The sequence below is a fragment of the Harpia harpyja genome, chromosome Z (genome assembly GCF_026419915.1).
Source record: "Harpia harpyja isolate bHarHar1 chromosome Z, bHarHar1 primary haplotype, whole genome shotgun sequence".
NCBI classification, from domain to species: domain Eukaryota; kingdom Metazoa; phylum Chordata; class Aves; order Accipitriformes; family Accipitridae; genus Harpia; species Harpia harpyja.
This window is the reverse complement of record NC_068969.1, coordinates 51259950-51282116: the sequence shown is the minus strand read 5'-3', so window position 1 is coordinate 51282116 and position 22167 is coordinate 51259950. Positions and strand designations below refer to the sequence as shown.

The 22167-nt window shown below is 41.1% G+C and overlaps 1 protein-coding gene across 4 annotated transcripts in view; it reads right to left on the bottom strand.

The window, feature by feature from the left end:
• The window catches only part of EPB41L4A (erythrocyte membrane protein band 4.1 like 4A), a 141624-nt gene that overhangs the window by 4831 nt on the left and 114626 nt on the right, over positions 1 to 22167 (bottom strand). For 2 of the 4 annotated variants that reach the window (XM_052777560.1, XM_052777562.1), the window contains 7 exons: positions 20824 to 20871; positions 16653 to 16730; positions 9189 to 9308; positions 3418 to 3465; positions 2728 to 2796; positions 1752 to 1862; positions 827 to 908 (listed from right to left, as the gene is read on the bottom strand). In XM_052777560.1, the coding sequence (XP_052633520.1) occupies positions 827 to 908; positions 1752 to 1862; positions 2728 to 2796; positions 3418 to 3465; positions 9189 to 9308; positions 16653 to 16730; positions 20824 to 20871 (556 nt within the window). The remainder of the gene's footprint in view (positions 1 to 826; positions 909 to 1751; positions 1863 to 2727; positions 2797 to 3417; positions 3466 to 9188; positions 9309 to 16652; positions 16731 to 20823; positions 20872 to 22167) is intronic. The other 2 variants (XM_052777561.1, XM_052777563.1) reach the window with 1 other exon arrangement.

Genomic DNA, 22167 nt, shown 5'->3' with positions numbered 1-22167 from the left:
TTATTCTAACTGCTTATAAGACGAACTATGGCATGTTTTGCTGGTTGTATTCTGTGCAGTTTCCACACTACATACAGTATCAGCATGAGGTTTTGGTATATCCATGTGCCAGATTAACAGACATGATGACTGATGTGGGAAGTTAGGTATCTGGAATTCTCCCTTCCATGTTTTGGTTCTCCTTTTGTGTGCTTGCACAACAGACCTGCAAGTGCTTTTTGAATAGAATTTGCTTCTCACATTTTGAGCTTAACAAAACTACCAAAGCTTAGAGATATGGTACCCTAATGTATGATGAAAGCCAGTGATTATATTTAAAAAGACAAGTTCTATCCTTTTTAGTTTTCAGTAACGTAAAAAAACATCCAGCATTTGGGGAAAAAAAGATAAAAAGGCAATGCTTCAAGCCCAAGCAACAAAACTTTACGAAAACCTCTAAGAGGCGGCGAATAAATTATAGTAGGTTGTGATTACAACTGCATCCCAAGCACACTTGCATATTTTAAGAAATTGTGAAAGTTGATTTTCCTCTGTGGACAACAGGGTATCAGCTTAAGGAAGCATCAAACTCAAACTGGGAAAGAGTACTCCAGCAGCAGAAGCAGGTGTTTGCAGGGGCATATGCTACAGAACTACATATACGTGGAAATATAAACAAAGTGTAAATATAAGCAAAATGTAAAATTTCAAGTCACACTGCTGCTGAAAAAATCTCAGCCAGCTTTAATTTTCACTGAAAAACAAAGATCTAATTTAAATAATGCACTAGAACCCCAACTTCTCCCTCCAAAAAAAGGAAAATTGCAGCAGATGCACAATTACTAACCTGTTGAGTCAATTGTATGCTGGGACCTTTCGCATCTGAAGATCGTGTAACAGGCAGTGGAGGCACCAGATCAGTTTTCGCACTGAAATTACAATATTACAAAATGGATATTGCTATAATGAAGTAAACTGTAACTGTGCAGAGGAAGAATAATGAAACTGACCCAGACAGCTACATAGATCTGAAAGGCAAAATCCAAAAGGCTTATCACCTGACTTTAGCTATCATGCTGATCCTCAGTAGTCAGCGGGCACCTTCAGGGCACAGGTCATCCCATCCCTTCTCAAGGGGCCTGTCTCCTCCTGGTCTACAGAGGCAGCCCAACTTCATGTGAGATGAGTCTCACCTGAAATCATGGGTGTGCCACACGTCCTTCAGGGTGCCATCCAGCTAAAACTAGCCTCCCAAGTAGGTGATATCATCAAGGGACTGCTTTTGATATTTAATAAAACTGAGAATGGGGCTATCACTTTCCCATTTGTAAGTACACCCTTTACAAATCAGCCTTCTAGGAAAGACTGATCCACCCATTGCTGAAGAGGGTTGTACTAGAGTTCCCATGAAACAAATACAGATGACATCTTAACTCTGTTAAGCATGAAGGTATCTGGAAAGCAACTCATGAGTTCTCATCCCTCAGGCAACTTCATGACCTACCACTGAAGAGCAATATAGGTTTATTTTGGCTTTTTCAGTTTTTCCCCCTTCCAAGGGGATCAAGCAAGCCTCTGTGGCCCAGAATAGATCAGAAATGTTTTTGTACTTGTTCGCGTCATTTAGCTCTGAAGACCTACTATTTAGAGGGTTGCCTGAATCGTATGCTAGCAACCAACCACGTTTATGCCACTTCTCATCTAACCACGATCTTTGAACAACTTCTGGGCCACACTAAACCAGTCCATTGCTAGCAACCACATTCACATACTTCACTTCAGACAGGACAGATCTTTCACCATCAGAGCACTGGGACCGCCGATACTGACGGTAGCTTCGAGGGGAATGCGAATGCCTAATGCGGATCGGGTCGCCTTGAGTCCTAAGAGAGACACAGAATGCACAACAGTAGGTTAGTAAACCTGATCTTTGGCACAAACCCATAAATTCAACTGCAGACTGAGAGATCCTCCCATTTCTTATTAAAATATAACAGACGGCTTCTTGCACTGGCTGCATTTAAAAGGCTGATGCTTCTCTTATGGGTCTGTACTTGGAATTCAATGCTTTAAAAGTGTAAAGGTCGCCAACTAGCATGCCCATATTTGAGAATGGAACTATTTAATAAATAATGCACTAACACATACAGCTTTAACATCAGCCTTTCCTGTTTAGTGGTGCTGTGGAAGCACATTGTAATGCAAACAGGGATCCCATTTCTGCTACATGCAGCTGCTTGCACTGACACATGGCATCCCAAATGGGCAATTATCACAGTGAAATAGATGTCAGTTCTTAAGGAAATAGCTATGCCCTGGCAGCTGCCCATGACAAGCAAGGAAAGGGGTTGAACAGGTCAAACAGTGCCTTAGATGACTGGAATAAAAATTTAAAAGGAAGCAGAAGTTTAAGAAATAAATGGATTTGCTTGTTTGCATTCAGTTCTCTCTGATTCTGTAGTGTGTAACATAAAACAGATCAATGGATGGCATAGGGAGACAAGTTCGCAAGTGTGTGGGAGATAGGGAGAGATGAAGATGATTTTTTTCGTATTTTGGAAAAAGAAAATATTAGGGTTTAAAATTGTTATGTATCCTCACCCAACCCATCCCGGATGAGCATTTGGAGTAAATAAAAGCTTAGAGATTATGTGCAAACCCACTCCTATTTCAGTATGACAGAGTTCACAGTAAAATAAGAAAAGTGGGCTTTTGTATTCACAAAGAAAAATCCTGACATAAACTCACTCTATTTTAGTGTACGGAATTTCTTTCAATTGCTCCTCAGACAGGCCAGATGGATCCACGAGCTCCTTCCTAGAAAGGATTAGGCAAAGTAAAAAATGTAACAGTAGCTACCAACTGCAAAACTGTTCTTATTTTTATTATATTAGGCTGAAAAGATTTACTGAAACAAGCCGTTGACAGCCCTGAAGCTATCTTGACATCAAAATAGGAAACCTATTAATTTTGCCTTGATTGCTTCAACTGCGTGTCGCATCCTGTTCCACCTTCCTCTCACCTCCCTGCAAATCTGATCTTGTTGCTTCACAGTATATACAACATCGTGTATACTGAACATCAAATATGCTTTGGAATAGCTATCTTCCTAACTGGTAGTTCTATAACATATGGGACCTCATCCTAAAAGTGTCAGTATTACAAACAAGGACACTTTGGAAGTCACAGAGGAATAAATCTCTAAAATTATGTATTCTTCTTTAATAATTCATCTACATACAATGGTCATCTGTATTCAGTGCATTCAGTGATCTGCAGTATCTCCTACGCATAGCAGGTCATTAACACCCGCATAATTTACTGTGGCACATAGCGAAATCAGAATGTAATGCCTTACAGCCACAGTGCAGGGGATGTAAATAACTACATTAGAGGCAAACCAAGCAGTCCCTTGGTCCCTCCAAGGACCGTACTTACTGAATATGTTTCCACAGTTCTTCTTTAGCTTGTACATCTGGGCTTCTCCTATAAATACAAACAAAAACAACAAAGACATAACTGTGAAAACCATCATCTGACATGTTGCTGTTCAAATAACCTTTAACAGCACAGACCCTGCACAGAAATCATGGTAAATGTAATCTATCGGTGACTTCAATTTTAAGGTTTGTTATCTCAGAAAATGCATTAAACTTCATCGCTTTACTTCAGTTGAAAAGTCATTTCTTGAATGACAGGCTTTTAATCACAATTCCTGTTCCACTAGCCTTCAGCAAGAGTATGCACAAAATATAAACAACAGCAGAGCTTCCCAAGCCAAATCAGTGCCCAGTTACTGCCACCCCTTACCCAGCTGAGGACAATGTGTTTTGGAATAATACTTTTGTAGAAGGCCCTCAGAAATGTCCTATGGCCCACAGAGCCCTTTGTGGGCAGGAGGAGGGACAGGCCAAGCCAGGGACACACACCAGTAATCCCTGGACACTCCCAGTGAGCACCAGTAAAGAGGATCCATTGCTCAGCTGCGATAACAGTACAGCCTCTTGCTTTCTGGTCATTTCCAAGAAGGGTTTCTGCTCACTTCGTTTACCTTTGTGATGTTCAGGACAAAAAACCAACAAGGAACAAACCAAACCAGCAACCACGCATACTCACACACATAAAGACTTTAGCAAGTATTTAATTCACAGGGAAAGTACTTAGCCAAAATTGTAATTTCCCTGTTGCAGACACAGAGATTTAGTAAAGCAAGCCTGAATGGCATGCCTTACATTTTCCACTGAATTACAGAAGATACTGCCTCCAAACTGGATCTTCTTTATTTTTGTTTTTCTTACCCTATTTTATTGCAGGGTTAGTGCAAAACCACTGCTGTTGCTGAAGGTGCACCTCGAATTCACCAAAACCCATCCAGAGTAACAGATTAAATAAGCATTTTACACAGTGGTAGGGACTACATTTGCATGGAGAGATCAGATAACTCTTTTCATTGGGATTGTATCAACAGCTAGACTGTTCCATACCATCTGAGATGTGAGGGATGCAACTTTTAGACAGATTCAGCATGCATAAATGCTCCCACTGAAGTCACAGTTTCTCAAAGATTAAGTCTTATTTCATCAGATCATACAGCTTGCTTTTTTTTTCTTAAACAAAAGGGCCTATCATATTCAAAGATGCTTTTGGAGTGATATAATCCAAATTTAAATGAAGATCAAGGAGAACAGCACAGTTCTGTGTTTTAGCATCTGCTAAATCAGCTCTCCTTTGCCGAGTGACAGAGATGTATCAGAAATAATTCCAAACTGCTCACTAACACTAACAGTTTCACTGTTTTCTTATTTCACCGTTACTGTGTTTGGCTCATTTCCAGAATTCAGCCTAGCAATAATGTTCAGAGACATCAATACTGCAGTAAATATTTTACAGTTGGTGTAAAGGCAGATTATTTAGGGATGGTAATGTTTGGGGGTTTCTTTTTTCTACATTTTACAGGTGCCTAAGTACTGGGAGATATTAGTTTACTGCTTTATAAATACCAAAAAGAGACAGAGGGGTGAGAAACAACCTTACACTTGTGATTCCCTAGTGGGACTAGTATGAACTAACCCATAAACTTCTCAGGCTCCAAGGTGGCGATGGCTGTCCAGGCAGCATGATGCAGCTGCCCCAGACGACTCCCATCCTTGATGGACGGCTCTGCTGTCTGTTCTGACTGCTCAGGTCCTCGTGGCGGCAACAGCTACGGCCACGAGTAGCTTGCAGTCCGATTTTTCTCAGTGTTCAGAGCTTTTTGTGGCTTTGTGTGTTTGCACTTATTATAATGCATTTAATTTTCTCTGATTTTCCCTTCTCCTATCTCTCCTTCTCCCTTCTTGCATTTACTTCTTCTTCTCTCCTTCTTACATCTGTCCATACTGTTAACTCCCTGATGCAGTAGCTTGGTATGCAGTGGCATTTAATTACCTTTTTCACCACTCAGTTTTGAATTGATTTCTCCTTCCATGCAACCCGCTGCTCACAAAACAGCAGCTGCAAACCCTGCATTCACCCTGGGGCTGGGAAGATAGGCATCCTCTTCTGAGGCTGAATAATCAGGCAGTGGGGAATGCGAAAGCTCCCTGAAAAACACCAGCTTCTCCAGGGAGGCTTTGTAATGCTTACAAGCCCTAGTTTGCCTAAGGAAGCAAAGCCCCAAGGCTGCTCCCAAAACCAAGATCCCCACAAAGCAGGGTATTGTGCACACCACTGACCCATCTGATCAGCTCATGGCTTTTACTTATTCATGGAAATACAACAGTTCAGGATGTGGCCTGAAGTCTTGCATATCACCAAACGTCATGTGAAGCCTCTCATACAGTAAGAAATAATAATTTGTGGGGCAGTGTGGAAAGAAAGTGGTTAAATAAGAAGTCATCTTCATTTCTCCATTTTCTAGGAGCTGTGCCTCCTGCTTTCTGTGGCCAGTGCCAGGCATTTAATTCTGTGATCTCTGCCATTCTCCCTCCTTCCACCCCTGCAACTACACTAATAAGGAAGCCACTGCTGTAAAATACCAGTTTAGCAATATGGCATCCCATGGGGGGAAAAAAAAAGGAAAAGGGCTAAACATAATGATTCCTCAGAGCAAACTGCTTTTATGAATTCCCATCTTGACATTACTTATTTTCTGTCTGTTTAAGAAGTGTTACTGTACTGGGATAACCTCGCAGCATTTATTCAAGTTAACTACTCACGAAAGAATATCCAGAAATATGATACAGGTAAGTATCTTAATAAAAGCATTTTCCTTTCAAAGGCCTGTTCCTGCTTCCTTTGAAGGCAAAATGAAGAAAAGCTTACAAAAAGAAAGGTCTTGTTAAGGTGAAATGTAGGTATTGCATATACTGAATAGGAAATTCACATTTGTATAGTTAACAGCCCACAACAAAGCAATCCCTCTATTAAATCTTTAAAGCCAGATAACAATCCCTCTTTCACTTTGTTTTCATCTTTTTACTGTGAATTGTTTTAGAACTCACAGTTTTGACATATAACATGTACTCAGATTGTCCTATTGCCATATCTGAATCAATAGCTTCTGGACAATTTGTACGCTAATCAGATTCTCTAATGCACAAGAAACCTAATGGGAATTCCCAGTAAGTGATGAGCCTTGGGGGGGGGTGGTGGTGGTGGTGTTTATTTTTATTTAGTTTTCACAAGCTCAAACAATGCTACACATTAATAAGGGCTACATTATTTTTTGTGCCTGCATCTGCGCCCTTATTAATATTTCAGTTTGAGTCACAAATGGTGAATTTAAATAACCATGGATTTTTAATGACCATTCTTCTTAATTAAAAAAAGCCCTTTGGCTACACAGATGTTTTACATGAACTCTTGAAAATAAACCCTGTAGAACTAGAATAGGGAGCGCTCTCTATTTGCCGATTCCTTTAGGAGAAAGAAAGGTCAAATTCTTGTCAAATATTTTTATTCCTCAGACCAAGGAGACACCATCTCACCACCACCAATGATTATTATTACTCATTATCAAGCAAATGAAATGCACTGTGCCAGGCACAGTAACAAATATTTCAGCCATTACTTCACGCTTCCAAAGTGAACCTCTAGTTAAGCTGACTGCAATAAGGAACTCAATGTTAAAGACTTATTTGTACTACTAAAATGAAGGTTTTGTATCAACTGTTAACTGCAAATTGAAATGGCCATATGACCAGATTTAAAAACAGAAACACCCATGCCCTGCATCCCAGGGAATCAGGTTTCCCTTCCCTCTGACCTGCATCCAGTCATGTAAGCAAACAGCTGAGCCAAACTAAATTAAATAAATGCTCTTATAACCTACTGCAGGTTAACAGTTAAATGCCTTTTACTAAACTTTTTTAAAAGCACTTTGAAAGGAATTCCCATTTTACTTTTTCTTAGTTCCTACTTGCATATACTAAGGATTTGTGCCATACGTGGGAGGTTTGGGCTTATTTTGTTGGTTTGGTCTTGCTTTTTTAAACTGAAGAGTGAGACAAAAAGAAGGAATATATTAATCACTAACACAATAGGGAAAAGAAATGAGAAGCCATCCAAAATCTTCAGGATTTCCTCACTTCTTTGCTTCCTCTAGGACCTTTTCTTGTTAAGTAAAATGCTACACATTTATGTTTTTTTCTAAATAAAATGTAACTCAGAATGTCACTGTGCTGGAAAATAAAAGCCGTAAGTTAAGTTAGCCACAAGAGGGAGCCCGTGCTGTCCAGGCAAAGAAATTTACTTGGCCTATGGGAAAAAAGAAAAGTTGACTATAAATTTAATCTAACCATTATTAACTGAGTACATTTCCTAGTTTACAGCACTTTCTGTATATAGTAAAAAAATGTAAATCAAACTTAATCAGCTATATTTTGTGGATTCCACAAAAGTCAGCTTGAATATTCCTGATTTTTAGTAATGTATCATTGTACAATTACACCTAGTAACATTTGACTTTTGTGCAGCTGAAAGTGAACAAGTCTGTACAAAGCCAGTTAAAGTAGAAATTCCAACATTTGGAATTTTAATGGCAAATTCTATTTCTCATAAAAGAATGAAAACTGTACGGTATGAAACTGGAGACAGAAACAGGCAACTGAAAACAGAACTCAAGTGTATTTTAATACTGAAAACTTCAGCGTGGATTACGGTTTCAATCAGTATGAATGAAATAATTATTTAAGGCACTAGACAGTTTCTCTTGGTAAGTCTTAACATGAAAGGTAAATTTAAGAAAAGACATTAATGGGAAGTACCTATGTAAGTGTGTTCCAGAGGTCACACGTTACACCATCAGCATCAGGGCTGGCAACTCACCCATGTTAGCCAGGCAGTGAGGGTGGGGACACAGTTTCCAAGACTGCTCTCTCTTGGCTTTCTTCTCCCAGTGCCTCACAGCTGCTCTCCTGGCACCCTTCAACACCCACCCCCAGCCCTGCCCTGCCCTGCCTGCCTGCCTGCCTGCCTGCTGGGCACGCTGATGCTGGCGCTGCTTTGGGTGGTTGCTTGGATGGCAGATTAGGCTCGACACAAACATGATACAAAACAGTGTGTCTATACCCCAAAACCACGCCATTAGAAGAAAAATATAAATTAAAAGAAACCAGCATTTTCATTAATTAAAGAGCAAATTAACTTTAGAAGCTGACAACTTCACCACATCAAAACCGGCTGACAGCAGGAATGGCACTGCCTGGCAGTGTGGCTCCATCATGGAAATCCCGACATCAGGATGCAATAAATCACTGACTGCTGCTTGACAATGGTAATTGACATGGAGACATCAGCAGCTGGCCTCATCTGGAATAATACTGCAGACATCGTATGATTAAACAAGTGCGCATGCACTTCACAAAAATGCCTGCACCTAACACACAAAATCTGAATGTTTGCACAGACTTGCTGCCCAGAAGAGGGGAATTGCTGTCCTCATTACAGAACTAACGTTCAATGAGCCACAAAACTCATCCAAGGTGATGGAGAGAGTTCCTGACCAGCACTGTTACAAAGCCCTGCATTACTTGTGCCCTGAAATTCAAATCACTAAACAAAGGGAGTTTGGCCACAAAGACAAATCTGCTAATGTGAGAACGTGCCATGTGAAAGTCTCTGTTCCTCGGCAGCTAAAGGCCACCATCACACTGGAGATACTCCTCCTGCTTTTTTAGCATGCTACAGCAGCCTTAATTTTCATGTCAAAGAGGGCAAGGGTTACATACGATCGAGATCTGTGCCTGGATCGCCGGTAGTTTGGATCTGCCTGGTTTTTCTCCTTTTGTCGCCGTAGCACAGCTTCCCACTGAGGAGCCGAGTCAACCATGTCATTCTCTTGCCGTAATCTGCAATAGAAGTACCAGGAGTTTAGTCTGAGGACTCTGATGCAGGATGCTATGAGAAGCAATGCAGTATTTTTCTCCACACAAAAAAAACGTTGCTCCTGCAATGCAATACTTCAACTTTTCATTTTGCTAAATTTCAAGTAATGTTCCCAAACTACCTTAAAATGTAAGAACCTGTATCAAAGGAAACTCATTGATTTGTTATTTAGAAACAGCGTAAGCCAAAAATGAAATGACCCAGGTCTTTAAGAACAGGCCCACAACTTGAATTCGTCTTCCCAGCCCAATCCAAACATCTAGAATTTTTTTCTTGTTTACGTATTTCAGCCCACCTCATCTACAACAAGGCTAAGCCTCACATCATGATACAAGGCTCTACTACTACAACTTTTCCAAATACTTTGTTGCAGCATGCACCCTCCTAAGATCCAGGGAAAATCCCCAAGGGACGCCCTTGGCAAGCTCCTGCTCAGAGGCAGTGGTCCCTCCACCCTGACCTGCAACAAAGCCCAGGATGCATGCAGATCTCTCTGGCTGCCCCAGACACGTACCATCCCACAACCGCACCTCTTCGGCACCGTCCCCTGTGGCTTTGGCCCCTGCCTCTGCTTGTATGCTTCTAAACGACATAATATGCCTTTTATTTCTTCTTCTTTTTTTAGATCCACAAATCCATTATTGGAACGTTGTACAGATTAAACCAAATGTCAAAATCCTATAAATTCAGTACGTTTGTTAGCAGGCTGAAATAACTTTACAATGCCACAACCAGCCAGGCCAACCAGCATGCCACCATTTGGCCATTACAGATGCTTCACAGTTCTGGGGTTGCACATACGAACGGTGTGATGAAGTGTTAGGGTGGAACAAATGGATATGCTTGGTCACAGCAAGGAATTTAAAATTCAACAGGGATTTAGAAACAACTCTGGAAAATATCACTCCAAGAGTGGGTTCTCTGATAGGATGGTATGACTGGCATACTGAAGAAACCAGAAGAGCTGAACAAAAAACGGGAAGACAGACAGGTAAAACAAACCACCAAGCCAACAGAGATAAAGGGATTATACTGGAGATGTGACTGATAGGAAATGCTAAGCATTCTGTTGCTGTTGCTCTTCACTACAGACGTATCTTTCTTCTTGAGGTTTGAATTGTATCAGGCTAAACTGGCTATGCAAGCTGCTGCTTTTCCTTTAATCAGATCTTCTCTCATATGGGTAATGAATTTTGAGCTGGATCCCCAACTACTGTAAACGGCCACAACTGTACCAAATGGTATTGAGCATCTGGAGAAGACCGCAACATCAGGTTTTGATTTCTAAGCAAGTCTTTTTAAACCTGTAATCTAGTACAGGGATTAACATAAACTTCTATCTAAGGATTTAGTAGAAGAACTCACACAGCAACAAGTAATGAATTGTGATTTTCATCCTGAATAATCCAATTTGCAGGGACAGCAATCATCCCACATGGTATAAACACAATCAACCACCTCCCACACACAGCAGTCACTTGCACAAAAAGAAGACATGCGGCTGCCAGGCCAGCACTGCTGCCGTGGATGGTGGGTCTGTCCGCTTGCCAGCACCTCACCCCATCTCTCTCCCAAATAACAACTCCTAACAGGTCAAGCAGACACCAGTGCTCTGAAGGAGGCATTCAGATGCTTGCCATAAAATAACCAAGAGCTACTCACTCTTCTCAGGAAACTCACACAACGCAGCAGAGCATGAGGTCTCTACTGCAGCACAGAGCACATGAGATCCTGCACCTCTGTGTTTGAAGCCACACTTGCACACTGACCACAAAGGACCTCTCATTAAGGTAGTAAACACCTCATTTCTGCTGCGGTCCATTCTACTAATCTAGTAGATTAGCATCTACTGCTGCATGGCAAGCACAGTCCTTAGCAATGCATTCATTTATCCCCAAGTACTTCATATTTCTACTCTGCCTCCTTTCTTCTACTTGCTGTAACATACAACAGTGTTCATCACTCTTATTTATCTCTTTAATTTGAGCAAAATACCAAAAATCTAAATACATAAAGTAGCATGGCAGCTATTAAAACAAGTAGTGTCAGCACACTCAAAGTACTGTTATACCACAGCAGAACTCTACTAGATGTAGATATGAAGAAATGAAGCATTCATTTTGCAGCTGCAAAGAAAGGTACTATGCTCACATTTAACGACGTAAAGGATGACCAAGGTAACACAATCTCTACATAAAATATGTTATTTAGATGCAATGATCAAATCATAACAATTTGGGGGCAAAATCTTTAGCTCTTTGGCAACCAAGATGACAACAACAAAAAGTGGAAAGAAATTTAACTCAAAACCTAAATGTCTATTTAAAGATATTTCTGACAAAAAAGTGTTGCCCTTGCCCTTGTACTCCAAGTCTGTTACAACTTTCCTTTCATTCTTTTCACTTTTTGCTCCCACAAGGGAACAAGTTTATTTATGCCTTATATAAAAAAAATCCTTGTTACTGGCATGTAAAATAAATCCAGTTGAGATTAATAGCTATCATAGTGACAAAGTAGGCATTGTTTGCTGGAAGGCTTGATGGTAAAATGGAAAGTCGTAAGACATCATCACTCATCTGTTGACTTAAGAGGTCTTTTTTCCCCATTTCAGGTGATATGATAGCAAGCTACGTTTATGCCATGATAAATGCTCTTAAGACAAGCAACGCTGAAGACTTGATTCTTGAAATCTCATTCTAAATATCTGAGTGTAAAGTTATCACTTAGGTACAATGTACAACAATGAGGGGCTTGTTGGGGATGTGAAGGTCAAAGGCAGCCTTGGCTGCAGTGACCATGAGATGGCAGAATTCAGGACCCTGAGAGGAGACAGGAGGTCAAAAAACAAGATCACAATCCCGGACTTCAGGAGAGCAGACTCTGGCCTCTTCAAAGATCTCCTTAGGAAAGTCCCATGGGATAAGGCCCTGGAGGGAAAAGGTGCCCAAGAAAGCCAGTTAATATTTAAGGATCACCTCATCCAAGGTCAAGAGAAGTCCATCCCAGTGAGTAGGAAGTCAGGCAAAAATGCCAGGAGTGTATGGACGAACAAGGAGCTCCTGGCAAAACTCAAACACAAAAAGGAAGCATGCAGAAGGTGGAAGCAAGGGCAGGTAATGTGGGAGGAATACAGAGACATTGCCCAAGCATGTAGGGATGAGGTTAAGAAAGCCAAAGCCCAAACGGAATTGAATCTGGCCAGGGACGTCAAAGGCCACAAGAAGGGCTTCTGTAAGTAGACAGGTGACAAAAGGAAGGATAGGCCCACTGCTGAACAAGGCAGGGGACCTGGTGACAGAGGACATGGAAAAGGCTGAAGTACTGAATGTCTTCTTCACCTCAGTCTGTACTAGCAAGACCAGCCTTCAGGAATCCCAGGCTCTACAGACCAGGAGGAAAGGCTGGAGCAGGGAAGACATAACCTTCATGGAAAAGGATCAGGCCAGGGAAGACTTAAGCAAACTGGGCATACAGAAGTCCATGGGCCCACAGGTGCAGAGAGAGCTGGTTGATGTCATTCCAAGGCCTCTCTCAATGATCTCTGAATGATCATGGTGATTGGCAGAAGTGCCCAAAGACTAGAGGAAAGCAAATGTCACTCATGTCTTCAAGAAGGGAAAGAAGGAGCACTCAGGGAACTACAGGTTGGTCAGTCTCACCTTGATCTCCAGAAAGGTGATGGAGCTGCTAATCCTGGAAACCATTTCCAGGCACATGAAGGGCAAGAAAGTTAACAGGAGTAGTCAGCATGGATTCACCAAGGGGAGGTCATGCTTTACCAACCTGAGAAACCTACAACAAAATGACTGGATTGGTAGATGAGGGGAGATCAGTGAATATTGTCTACCTGGACTTCAGGAAGCCTTTTGATGACGTCTCCCCACAAGATCCTCATAGTGAAGCTCTTGAAGTATGGGCTGGATGAACAGTCAGATGCATTGAAAACTGGCTGAACACCCAGACTCAGAGGATGGTGATCAGTGGCACGAAGCCTGGTGGGAGGTCGGTAACTAGGGGTCAGTACTGGGTCCAGTCCTGTTTAAGAGCTTCATTAGTGAGCTGGATGATAGGGCAGAGTGCACCCTCAGCCAGTCTGCAGATGACACTAAACTGGGAGGAGGGGCCGATACACCAGAGGGTCCTGCTGCTGTCCAGAGGGACCTGGACAGGATGGAGAAATGGGCCAACAGGAACCTCATGCAGTTCAACAAGGGGAAGCAAAAAGTCCTGCACCTGGGGAGGAACAACCCCAGGCACCAGTACATGCTGGGGGCCACCCAGCTGGAAAGCAGCTTGGCAGAACAGGACCTGGGCTCCTGGTGGACACCAAGTTGAACGTGCACCAGCAATGTGTCCTTGCAGCAAAGAAGGCTAATTGTATCCTGAGCTATTAAAAGAAGTGTTGCCAGCAGGTCGAGGGTGATGATCTGTTCCCTCTGCTCAGCGCTGGTGAGGCCACACCTGGATTACTGTGTCCAGTGCTGGGCTCCCCAGTACAAGAGAGACATGGATACACCGGAGAGAATCCCATGAAGGGCCAGCAAGATGATGAAACAACTGGAGCACCTCTCCTATGAGGACAGGCTGAGAGCTGGGACTGTTCAGCCTGGAGAAGACAAGGATCGGGACAGATCTCATCAATGTATATCAATACCTGCAGGGAGGGTGCCAAGAGGACGGAGCCAGGCTCTTGTCAGTGGTGCCCAGTGACAGGACCAGAGGCAATGGGCACAGACTGAAACACAGGAGGTTCCCTCTGAACATCAGGAAACACTCTTTCACTGTCAGGGTGACTGAGCACTGGCACAGGTTGCCCAGGGAGGTGGTGGAGTCTCCTTCCTCAAAAGCCATATGGGAATGGTCCTGGGCACCCAGCTGTAGGTGGCCCTGCTTGAGCAGGGGGGTTGGACCAGATGACCTCCAGGGGTCCCTGACAACCTCAACCATTCAGTCATTCTGTGATTCTAATTAGATGGATCTTCTAAGTGTAGTCAAGTAGAAAACTATGCTCCACTACACACTGTCTACTAGTTTAATGTACTTTTATCCACAAAATAAATTTTGACCACAGCATTAAAAAAAGCAAATACATTTCTTCTATGATTGAAATGTGCTCAACATAGTTTCTTCTGCAATTTTGTATGAACATCAGCCCAGGATAAAACACACCTATGATGGAGTGAAACCTCAAAAACTGATGGAGATCCAGTAAAGTTTCTCCCTAATTTTTTTCCAGTGTTGTACCTTCAGAAGTTCTCACCTGCATTTCCGTTTTTCTTTGATAATTTGTTTTCATCTGATAAATAGTTCACAGTGATCTCACGTGAACAATATATTCTACTCTTCTATGATCAGAAGCAGATTCTTTTGGGTTATGTTGAGTACTCTGTCACTTTCTTCCAATAAAACAATACAACTTTGTGTCTGCTTGTGCCAGGGACCTGATTATTGTACTGAGAAATAAGTTAGTATTAATCTATGCAACAGGTAAAACTTGAGTAACAGCAGTTGCAAGCCTCATTATATATTGTCCCATTTAACCCTGTTAGGGCTGGCTCACCTCTGCTAACAGGAAAGCTATTCAGTGCCTGTGCCTTTTCAGCTTATTATATTCCTGCTGTGGCTGCTAACAAAATGTAGAAATTCATTATGAGTGGTGGTTTTCCTGCACCTGATGACAAGGCACAAGTCTCAAATCTCCAGCTTATTTAGTACTTGTTTACTTTAACACTGATAATGAATTTTTATCTGGTCTGATTTCAGGTGACCACTTAAGAGTAAAAGATGCTGCAACATTAACATTTTTCATGTAACTTACATTTCTGAAAATGTGAAAAATATAAAAACAATCCACACAAATTGATCTTTTTTTCTTTTTAATTTTAAGCACTTTTCCATGAGGTGAGGAAGGGTTGGTAAAGGCCCTTTTATTCTTCAGAAAATGATAAGCTGTACTTAATCTTTCTTACAATTCAATCTTTATATTGCAAGAAGCTCTTAAAAACATTCTTGTGGTCAGTCTCTAATTTCCTTCACTTGCTCGTGGAGCTCCCTGAACAAGACGCTTCACAGGAGAAAAAAACTGGCAAGAGTGTTCTAAGAGAAAGCGACACAAAATACCATTTACCTACTGATCACTGAAACTATACTCAGCATTTCATTCAAACTTCAGAGCTCACCTGGAAAACGAATCTTCCATGCACACTAGGTTATTGTTAGCCGAGTATCTCACAAGACTGTGCTCTAATTTAAGTAAACTCCAAAGAAATCTCATTGCTCAGATATGCTTCGTACCAGCCCATGTGAATGTCACAATGATTTTTTAGTATCTCTTTAACTACTGCAAGTCATGCTTAAAATATTATTATACTGCATACTTCTGCAGCACTATCTAGCATGTAATTATTTCTAAGAGCTTCCAAATATCTGAAAATCATTTATCGCTCATAGTACTGCATGCGAGACAACAAGAAACTATGGCACCTTGTGCAGACAGCTTCTTAGAAAATTTGCCTTAAACAATTCCTCTTTTGTCCAGTGACATTTCTCTTATGCTCTGTTCATTCAATATAAAGAAATTCTATGCGCTTTTTAAAAATACATTTTCATAAATAAGTCTCAAATGCTGTTATCTCAAGTGCAACATAAAAGTTGCAGCTTTAAAGGAAAGTTTTTGCTTCAATAAATCAGTTGTTATACTAACTTTTTCATATCAGCAACAAGAAAAATAGAGTATGAAAACCAAAACTTGTTAGCATCACTTGATATTAACTACTGTTGTCCTATTAAAAGCTGATGCTGTACACATTTTGGGTTTAGGACCACAGTTTACATTTTGGAAAATAAAAATATTTATACAATTAAATGCATGCATTTAAAAACAACATGGAGTTTCAGATCCATTAAAATATTTTTACTATTCTCCTCAAAACCTTATTTTCTGCTAAAATTCTACACTTGAAATTTTTGAGATATTGAAGTATATGCTGTGAATATCTTGTCATCACCATTATTCACTTTATTTGCATTAATATTGCAAGTCTTCTGTAAATGTGCCCCATATTTGTTTTTGCAGTTCATTAATGAATTCTTCACAAGCAACAGGAGGGTATGCATTCATTGCATACACCTACAATGTATATGTGTTTTGGCAATTATCTCTCTTTTTATTAAAAAAAGGACCTTAAGCCGACTCAGGAGGACTGCATACATTTAAAACATGTTAGACTCCTTCTTACTAAGCCTATCTCAGTCCATCTCCATTTGTTTGTGTTCATGTCTCTATACCTGAAATATATAATGGTCACCTGTTTCTCTTCTTCCGATGCTCTCTGTTGGAATTTTCTGATTCACTGCCACTGCTGGTGTTACAGCGAGACCGTGATCTGGAGAGGAGAAAAGCAACATCTCAAGATGAATTTATGTACTGACATCAAAGGTACTGAAGTACTAATCAAGGAATGAACAACACTGGAAAGACATTACTAGGAAAATCAGAATTAAAAGACTCTAGAGAGCTTGTCTACACCTGAAAGTCATATTATCTTTTTCTCATTGATTGATTAGGAGTAACTGCTTCGAAAGTAGTGCACCCGGGGTGCAATGTCAGGTGAGTGCTATTTTCCTTTTGAATCATTGCACTGCATTTTTGTTTGTTTGTTTTATTTTATTTCATCTCTCAGCATTCTTTGTGTATACGCCACAGTGAAATGTTTATTTCAGGTGTGAAATGTTTTATCTTTAAACTGCATGCGTTCTGGCTCTCTTCTTCTTGCATATTGTGGGACACCCAACAGAAACCATACAGTAATTCTGGTTTTGCAGGCAAAACAAAATGCTCATCAGATCTGTCTTCTTCTATTCACCTTAACTTCCATCTGGCTTCTAGTAAGTTCGTATCATTTTTCAAGTGTCAGGCAGTATGGAAGAAACACCACTGAACGTTATGATTCTGCTGATCTTTATAAATACAGAAAGGCTGAAGTGCACACATTGGCAGGTGTGTGCATCAGCACAGCTTTGGGATGACCCGATGCACAGCTACAAAGATGGTGCATCACATGAGGAAAAAGAAATAAAGCTGTTACTTCTGTATCACCTCTGACTGCAAAGGTTCAAATGGTAAGGTGACGTTTATGGCTCTGATTATTTATTACTGAAAAAGACTGGTGGAACAGGCTGATGCTGAACTTCAGAAAGAAAATGGGCATCTGCCTACCTACAGGCAAAGTCCTCTCAGTAGAGAGAAGTACTTGGCCACTACTATCTGAGACCCTTAAATCCTTGATTGCCACCGATCAACTTTTTGAAGCAGACAGACCAGCTGTCAGGGCTCTGCTCCTAGAAACCAGGACTCTGTTACAGTACTGCTGGGCTAGGTCCTAAAAAATGGCACTCTCACCAAAACCTGGTTTGGACCATTCTTTAGTGTGATGATGGTCTCTGAATGCCTCCAAAGACAGACATGTTTCTCTGTGACACTGATGGCCCAGCTGATTAATGGGGAAAGTTGAGCAATATTAACCTGAGCTGGCCTAGAAGGATTCAGGATATCAGGAGTTAGAATCGGTGATGGTTTTGCTGCAATGGAAAACAGACATTTTCTTCTGAGGTCTCTGGGCATGAAACAGGAGATGTAAGGGGATAACTCGTGATGCTGCTGACAGAGACACAAACTTTCTTGTGCCTCCTGGCTTTTCTTTTGCTCTTTGATAAGCCACTTTCGTAAGAGAACAGACTTGTTAAACTAAACCTCAGACAAGCTGAGGAGTGAAGGCAGTTTATTAGGTGTAGATAACAGGTAAGGGGAAGCAATTCATGACAAGGTTGGAGGCTATTGACAAGTACCTGCTCACTGCATGTCCTAACAGTTTAGGGAGAAGAGCCCAAACAGGATGAGAGAAGATGAGAGAGACTTCCTAGTGAACTACCTGTGGCATGGACCTTTCCTGAGTGTCCTATCTGGTCAGGGACACATGACGCTACCCTCTGTCTCTGAAACTAGGACACTGTTATAGATGTCCTTCTGACACAGCTGAGAGTCTCATGAGTTTCCCCATAATACCAGTGAATCATGGTTGGTTTTATCAAATTGCTGTGTCATTAAATGCCTCAGTCTATGGAGTCTGGTCTCCCCCCTCTCCTAAACTCAGAAATCATTAACTCAAATAGCTCCCATTCAAATAGAAATGTTTTAGAATAATAGGACAGCTAAAGCCTAGGAAAATCAGTTCAACCCAGCTTGTCTGAAGCAAATAGGCTTGAAAAAGTTAGATTTCCCCAGAGGAGAAGCAGAAATGTCTCCCCATCCCCAAATTTTATGGCTCATAATTTAAAGCCACTGAGAGACTCAGGATAGCCAGTTTCCCAGGTAAAAATACACATTTTTGAGTGAAGCTGAAAGTGGGTATAAGAAAGATATATGTTACTACAGAAAAATGTAACCCTGAAGGAAGATTAAAAGACAGTGTCCAAAAGATTGGCTCAAGCACATTCAGAGAGTTCAGAGCAATAAATGCCCTAAAACTGCAGCAGACCTTACATGCCCAAAAATATACCTTTTTTCCCCCAAAATCTTATCAGACGTTTAATAAATATTCCACAAATCTTGAATCTCATCATTACTAGGCCAGCTGAGCAACACCGTTCTTTCACACTTGCAGGTCATTGGAGCGACTCAGTTCTACATTTCTCAGCACTTCCAAGTATTTTCTTACTCTGATTTAAGCAATTTATCCCATAAGGTATCAAGGCAGCAAAAATCATGCCATGGCAGAAGTGCAAAATAAAACATCCTATTTGCTAAAATTCAAGATAAGCCTTTCTCTAGCTTTTCAGGAATGGAAATCTGATCCACCTTTTGGATACTGCACATCAAATTACCTTGTGTTCCCTGTCAGGAAAGCACTTGTGGTGAGACAGAAGGGCTGCTGAGCTGTCAGCTGAGTGGCAGCTGCTCATGCTGGCTGTCAGAATATTCTCTTTCACTGAATATTAAACATCAGCTTTTACTGAACTGAATATAATACCAAAAATGGAAACAAAGGTAGTTTCCTAAGTCAGGTACAAGAACACATGAGATCATCCTGATCTCCGACAATTACAAAGCACCCTTCATCCTTTTTTCTCATGTTTTCTTGGTCATGCAATATATTTGTTATTTTGCAGGTGGTATATCTATATGGTTTGACACAAGGAGCAAGAAAGAAGGCATAGTCAGTTTGGCAAGAGACGCAGAACAAATACAGTCCAGGAGGGGGCTTGGGGCATGGGGTGGGTTGCGGGATTTGGTATTTCAGAGGAACAGTTGACAGAGAAGGCTCATATTCTGGTGCAGCCCTTTTCTGATTAAAACGAGGGGAGAGTAGCCAAATTGTGAGGAAGTAGAGAAGGTCTATTCCAATATACAATACCAAACCTGTACATTTGCAATGTAATACAGCAGGCACAGCCTTTGGGAAGAGGTCCCTTCTGAGCACTGGGGCTTTCCACCTGAGATGCCTAACTAAATCCTTGCAGTTTTATGTGCTGGACTTCTACCACAGGATTATCACTGGCGGCTTGTAATGGTAACATCCTTCAAAAAAATAATGTTATCTCATAATAGGTGCAAAGTATGTGAGCACCTTCCCTGACTTCCTGTGATTGTCCCTGAGATGTTTGTATCTCTGCCAGAGCTCCTTTCCCGTGCTGCAGCAGTGAGTCAGATCCTGGGAGTGCCTCTTCTCCTTCCCAAGCTTCAAGAGACTCTGACATCAAAATGCACTGCACTATCTCCTTTTTCCAGCAGCCAGGACAGGAGCACAAGAGCAAGGAGAAGCACAACACAGAGTCATGGCAGGCAGATGTGGCACTAGAGAACTCCAGATGCAAAAATCTGTCAAAAGCTGAAGTTGTTGAAGGGCACACTGGAATTCACACCAGCATTTTATTTGGAAATGTGACAACTAGTCAAGACTGCACAGGAAAAAAATAAGAAGCTTAAGAAAAAATTCAGCAAAAAATGTGCAAGACAGTGAGAAGACCGTAAGAAGTTGCATATGCCTCTCCACCTACCTTTTGCAGGACAATTAATCTCAAACGATAGTACAATTGCTTTCAAAAAGATTAATTAAAAGTGCACTGGGAGGCTGGAGAACTCAAAACAAAATCTGCAGATGCAAAATCCAAAAGCTAAAACTTCTGTAACTGACTTTCAAGTTGCAGACAAGCCTTTAGTAAAGTTCCACAAACTGTTTATAGCATGGTGTAGTAACAATGTGCAAGGCAGCTTGTAGGAATCTGCTGTGACAAGGCTATGCTACAGAGCATTTTAGCAAAATTAAGATAGGAAAGAAAAAATTAAATGGGCAGACATAACAAGCCTTGTAAACATATAAAAAGATGGGGGAGAAGGAAGGAAGGGAGGAAATGCAGTAAACTAAAATATGATCAGTACCTTCACTGTCATTTCATGGCTGCTATAGATTATGTATTTACCTTCTCCTTTGCTTTAAATCTGAATCTTCGCCACTGTTTTGATTTTTCCTGTGACATTAAGGAAGTTTTACTGAAATACTATCAGGTCACTTAACACAAATACACAAAACCTCCCATCTTTAAAAAAAAAACCAACCACAACTTTACAAAGGTTTTTTTTTCAGCATGATTTAAGGCAGAGAAAAAAGGGCACGTGCTTATTTTAAACTTTTCAGGACACCTCTACAATAAGTTGTAAAGGCGTGATCCCATTCAAGCTCTCATTGCAAACCCCTGACTTGCAAGGTTAAGCATAGTGTGCCGGCCTTTAGAGTTTCCTGCTGTTTCCAGCATAGCAAAGCCTGATGTCTTCCTCTTAATTCCAGTAAAGAGTACATAAACAACACAGCTATTACCAAGATTCAGGAAGACATAATTAGGTTAGAATCTACCTACTATTGTCAGTCTTCACAGTCTCACATAAGAGATAAGACCTTTAAGAACATTCTGTTGGTGTGGTGGCCCAAGAGAAAACTTGCTATTGGCATGACCACCTGTCCACTGAGTAGATCAGCCAAATGCAAATCCCAGATGATAAACACTTTGCATCTTAAAAAATTTCCTGCTGCATAGTGCACAAACACTGTTCTTTTCTTGGTACAAGACAGTCTGGCACTGCACATCTCTATTCCTTTGTTTTTACAAAGCCCAACAAGTCCCTCTGACAACTAAGCTAGCAATGAATCAGAAAACCCATTCACGAAAAACACTGCTATTAACACTTACAAGGGCTCTATCCAACAGGGCAAATCAACATAACTCTATTGACTTAAGAAACAGCTACACTGATTTACTTTAACTCAGGCATGAGGTCACTAAGCATTCACCATGGGTGAGTTTCTTCATTCCTGTTCTAGACAGCTAATGGCAGATAAAAGGTCTGGAGCAGCTCCAAAACCTGGCAAGTATAAAAGCTCCATATCGAACTAGGTTTCCTCATAGATCTACCTATGTTGTCAGAGACCCCTTTGCAAACCCTGGCTTTGAAAGCCAAACAGGTAGTCACTTCAGAGATGTCAGAAGGAGATGTAACTCCCAGGTACTGGCTCGTAAAGCAGTCCTAGAAGACTGCAATGAATATGGCACAGTAGCTATGCTTGCCTATACTTCAGAACAGATCACAGCACCAGGGTACCTCAGTGATGAAAGCAGCTTCTCAGCAGGACAAATCATCCCAGGTAACACATTGTCTCTCAAAACTATCACTTCTGAACTGTCCCTGTAATTTGCATTTTGGACATACTCCAGGACACACAGCACAGAATCTCCATCCATTTAGTTCTACTTCTCTAAGTCACTCAATTC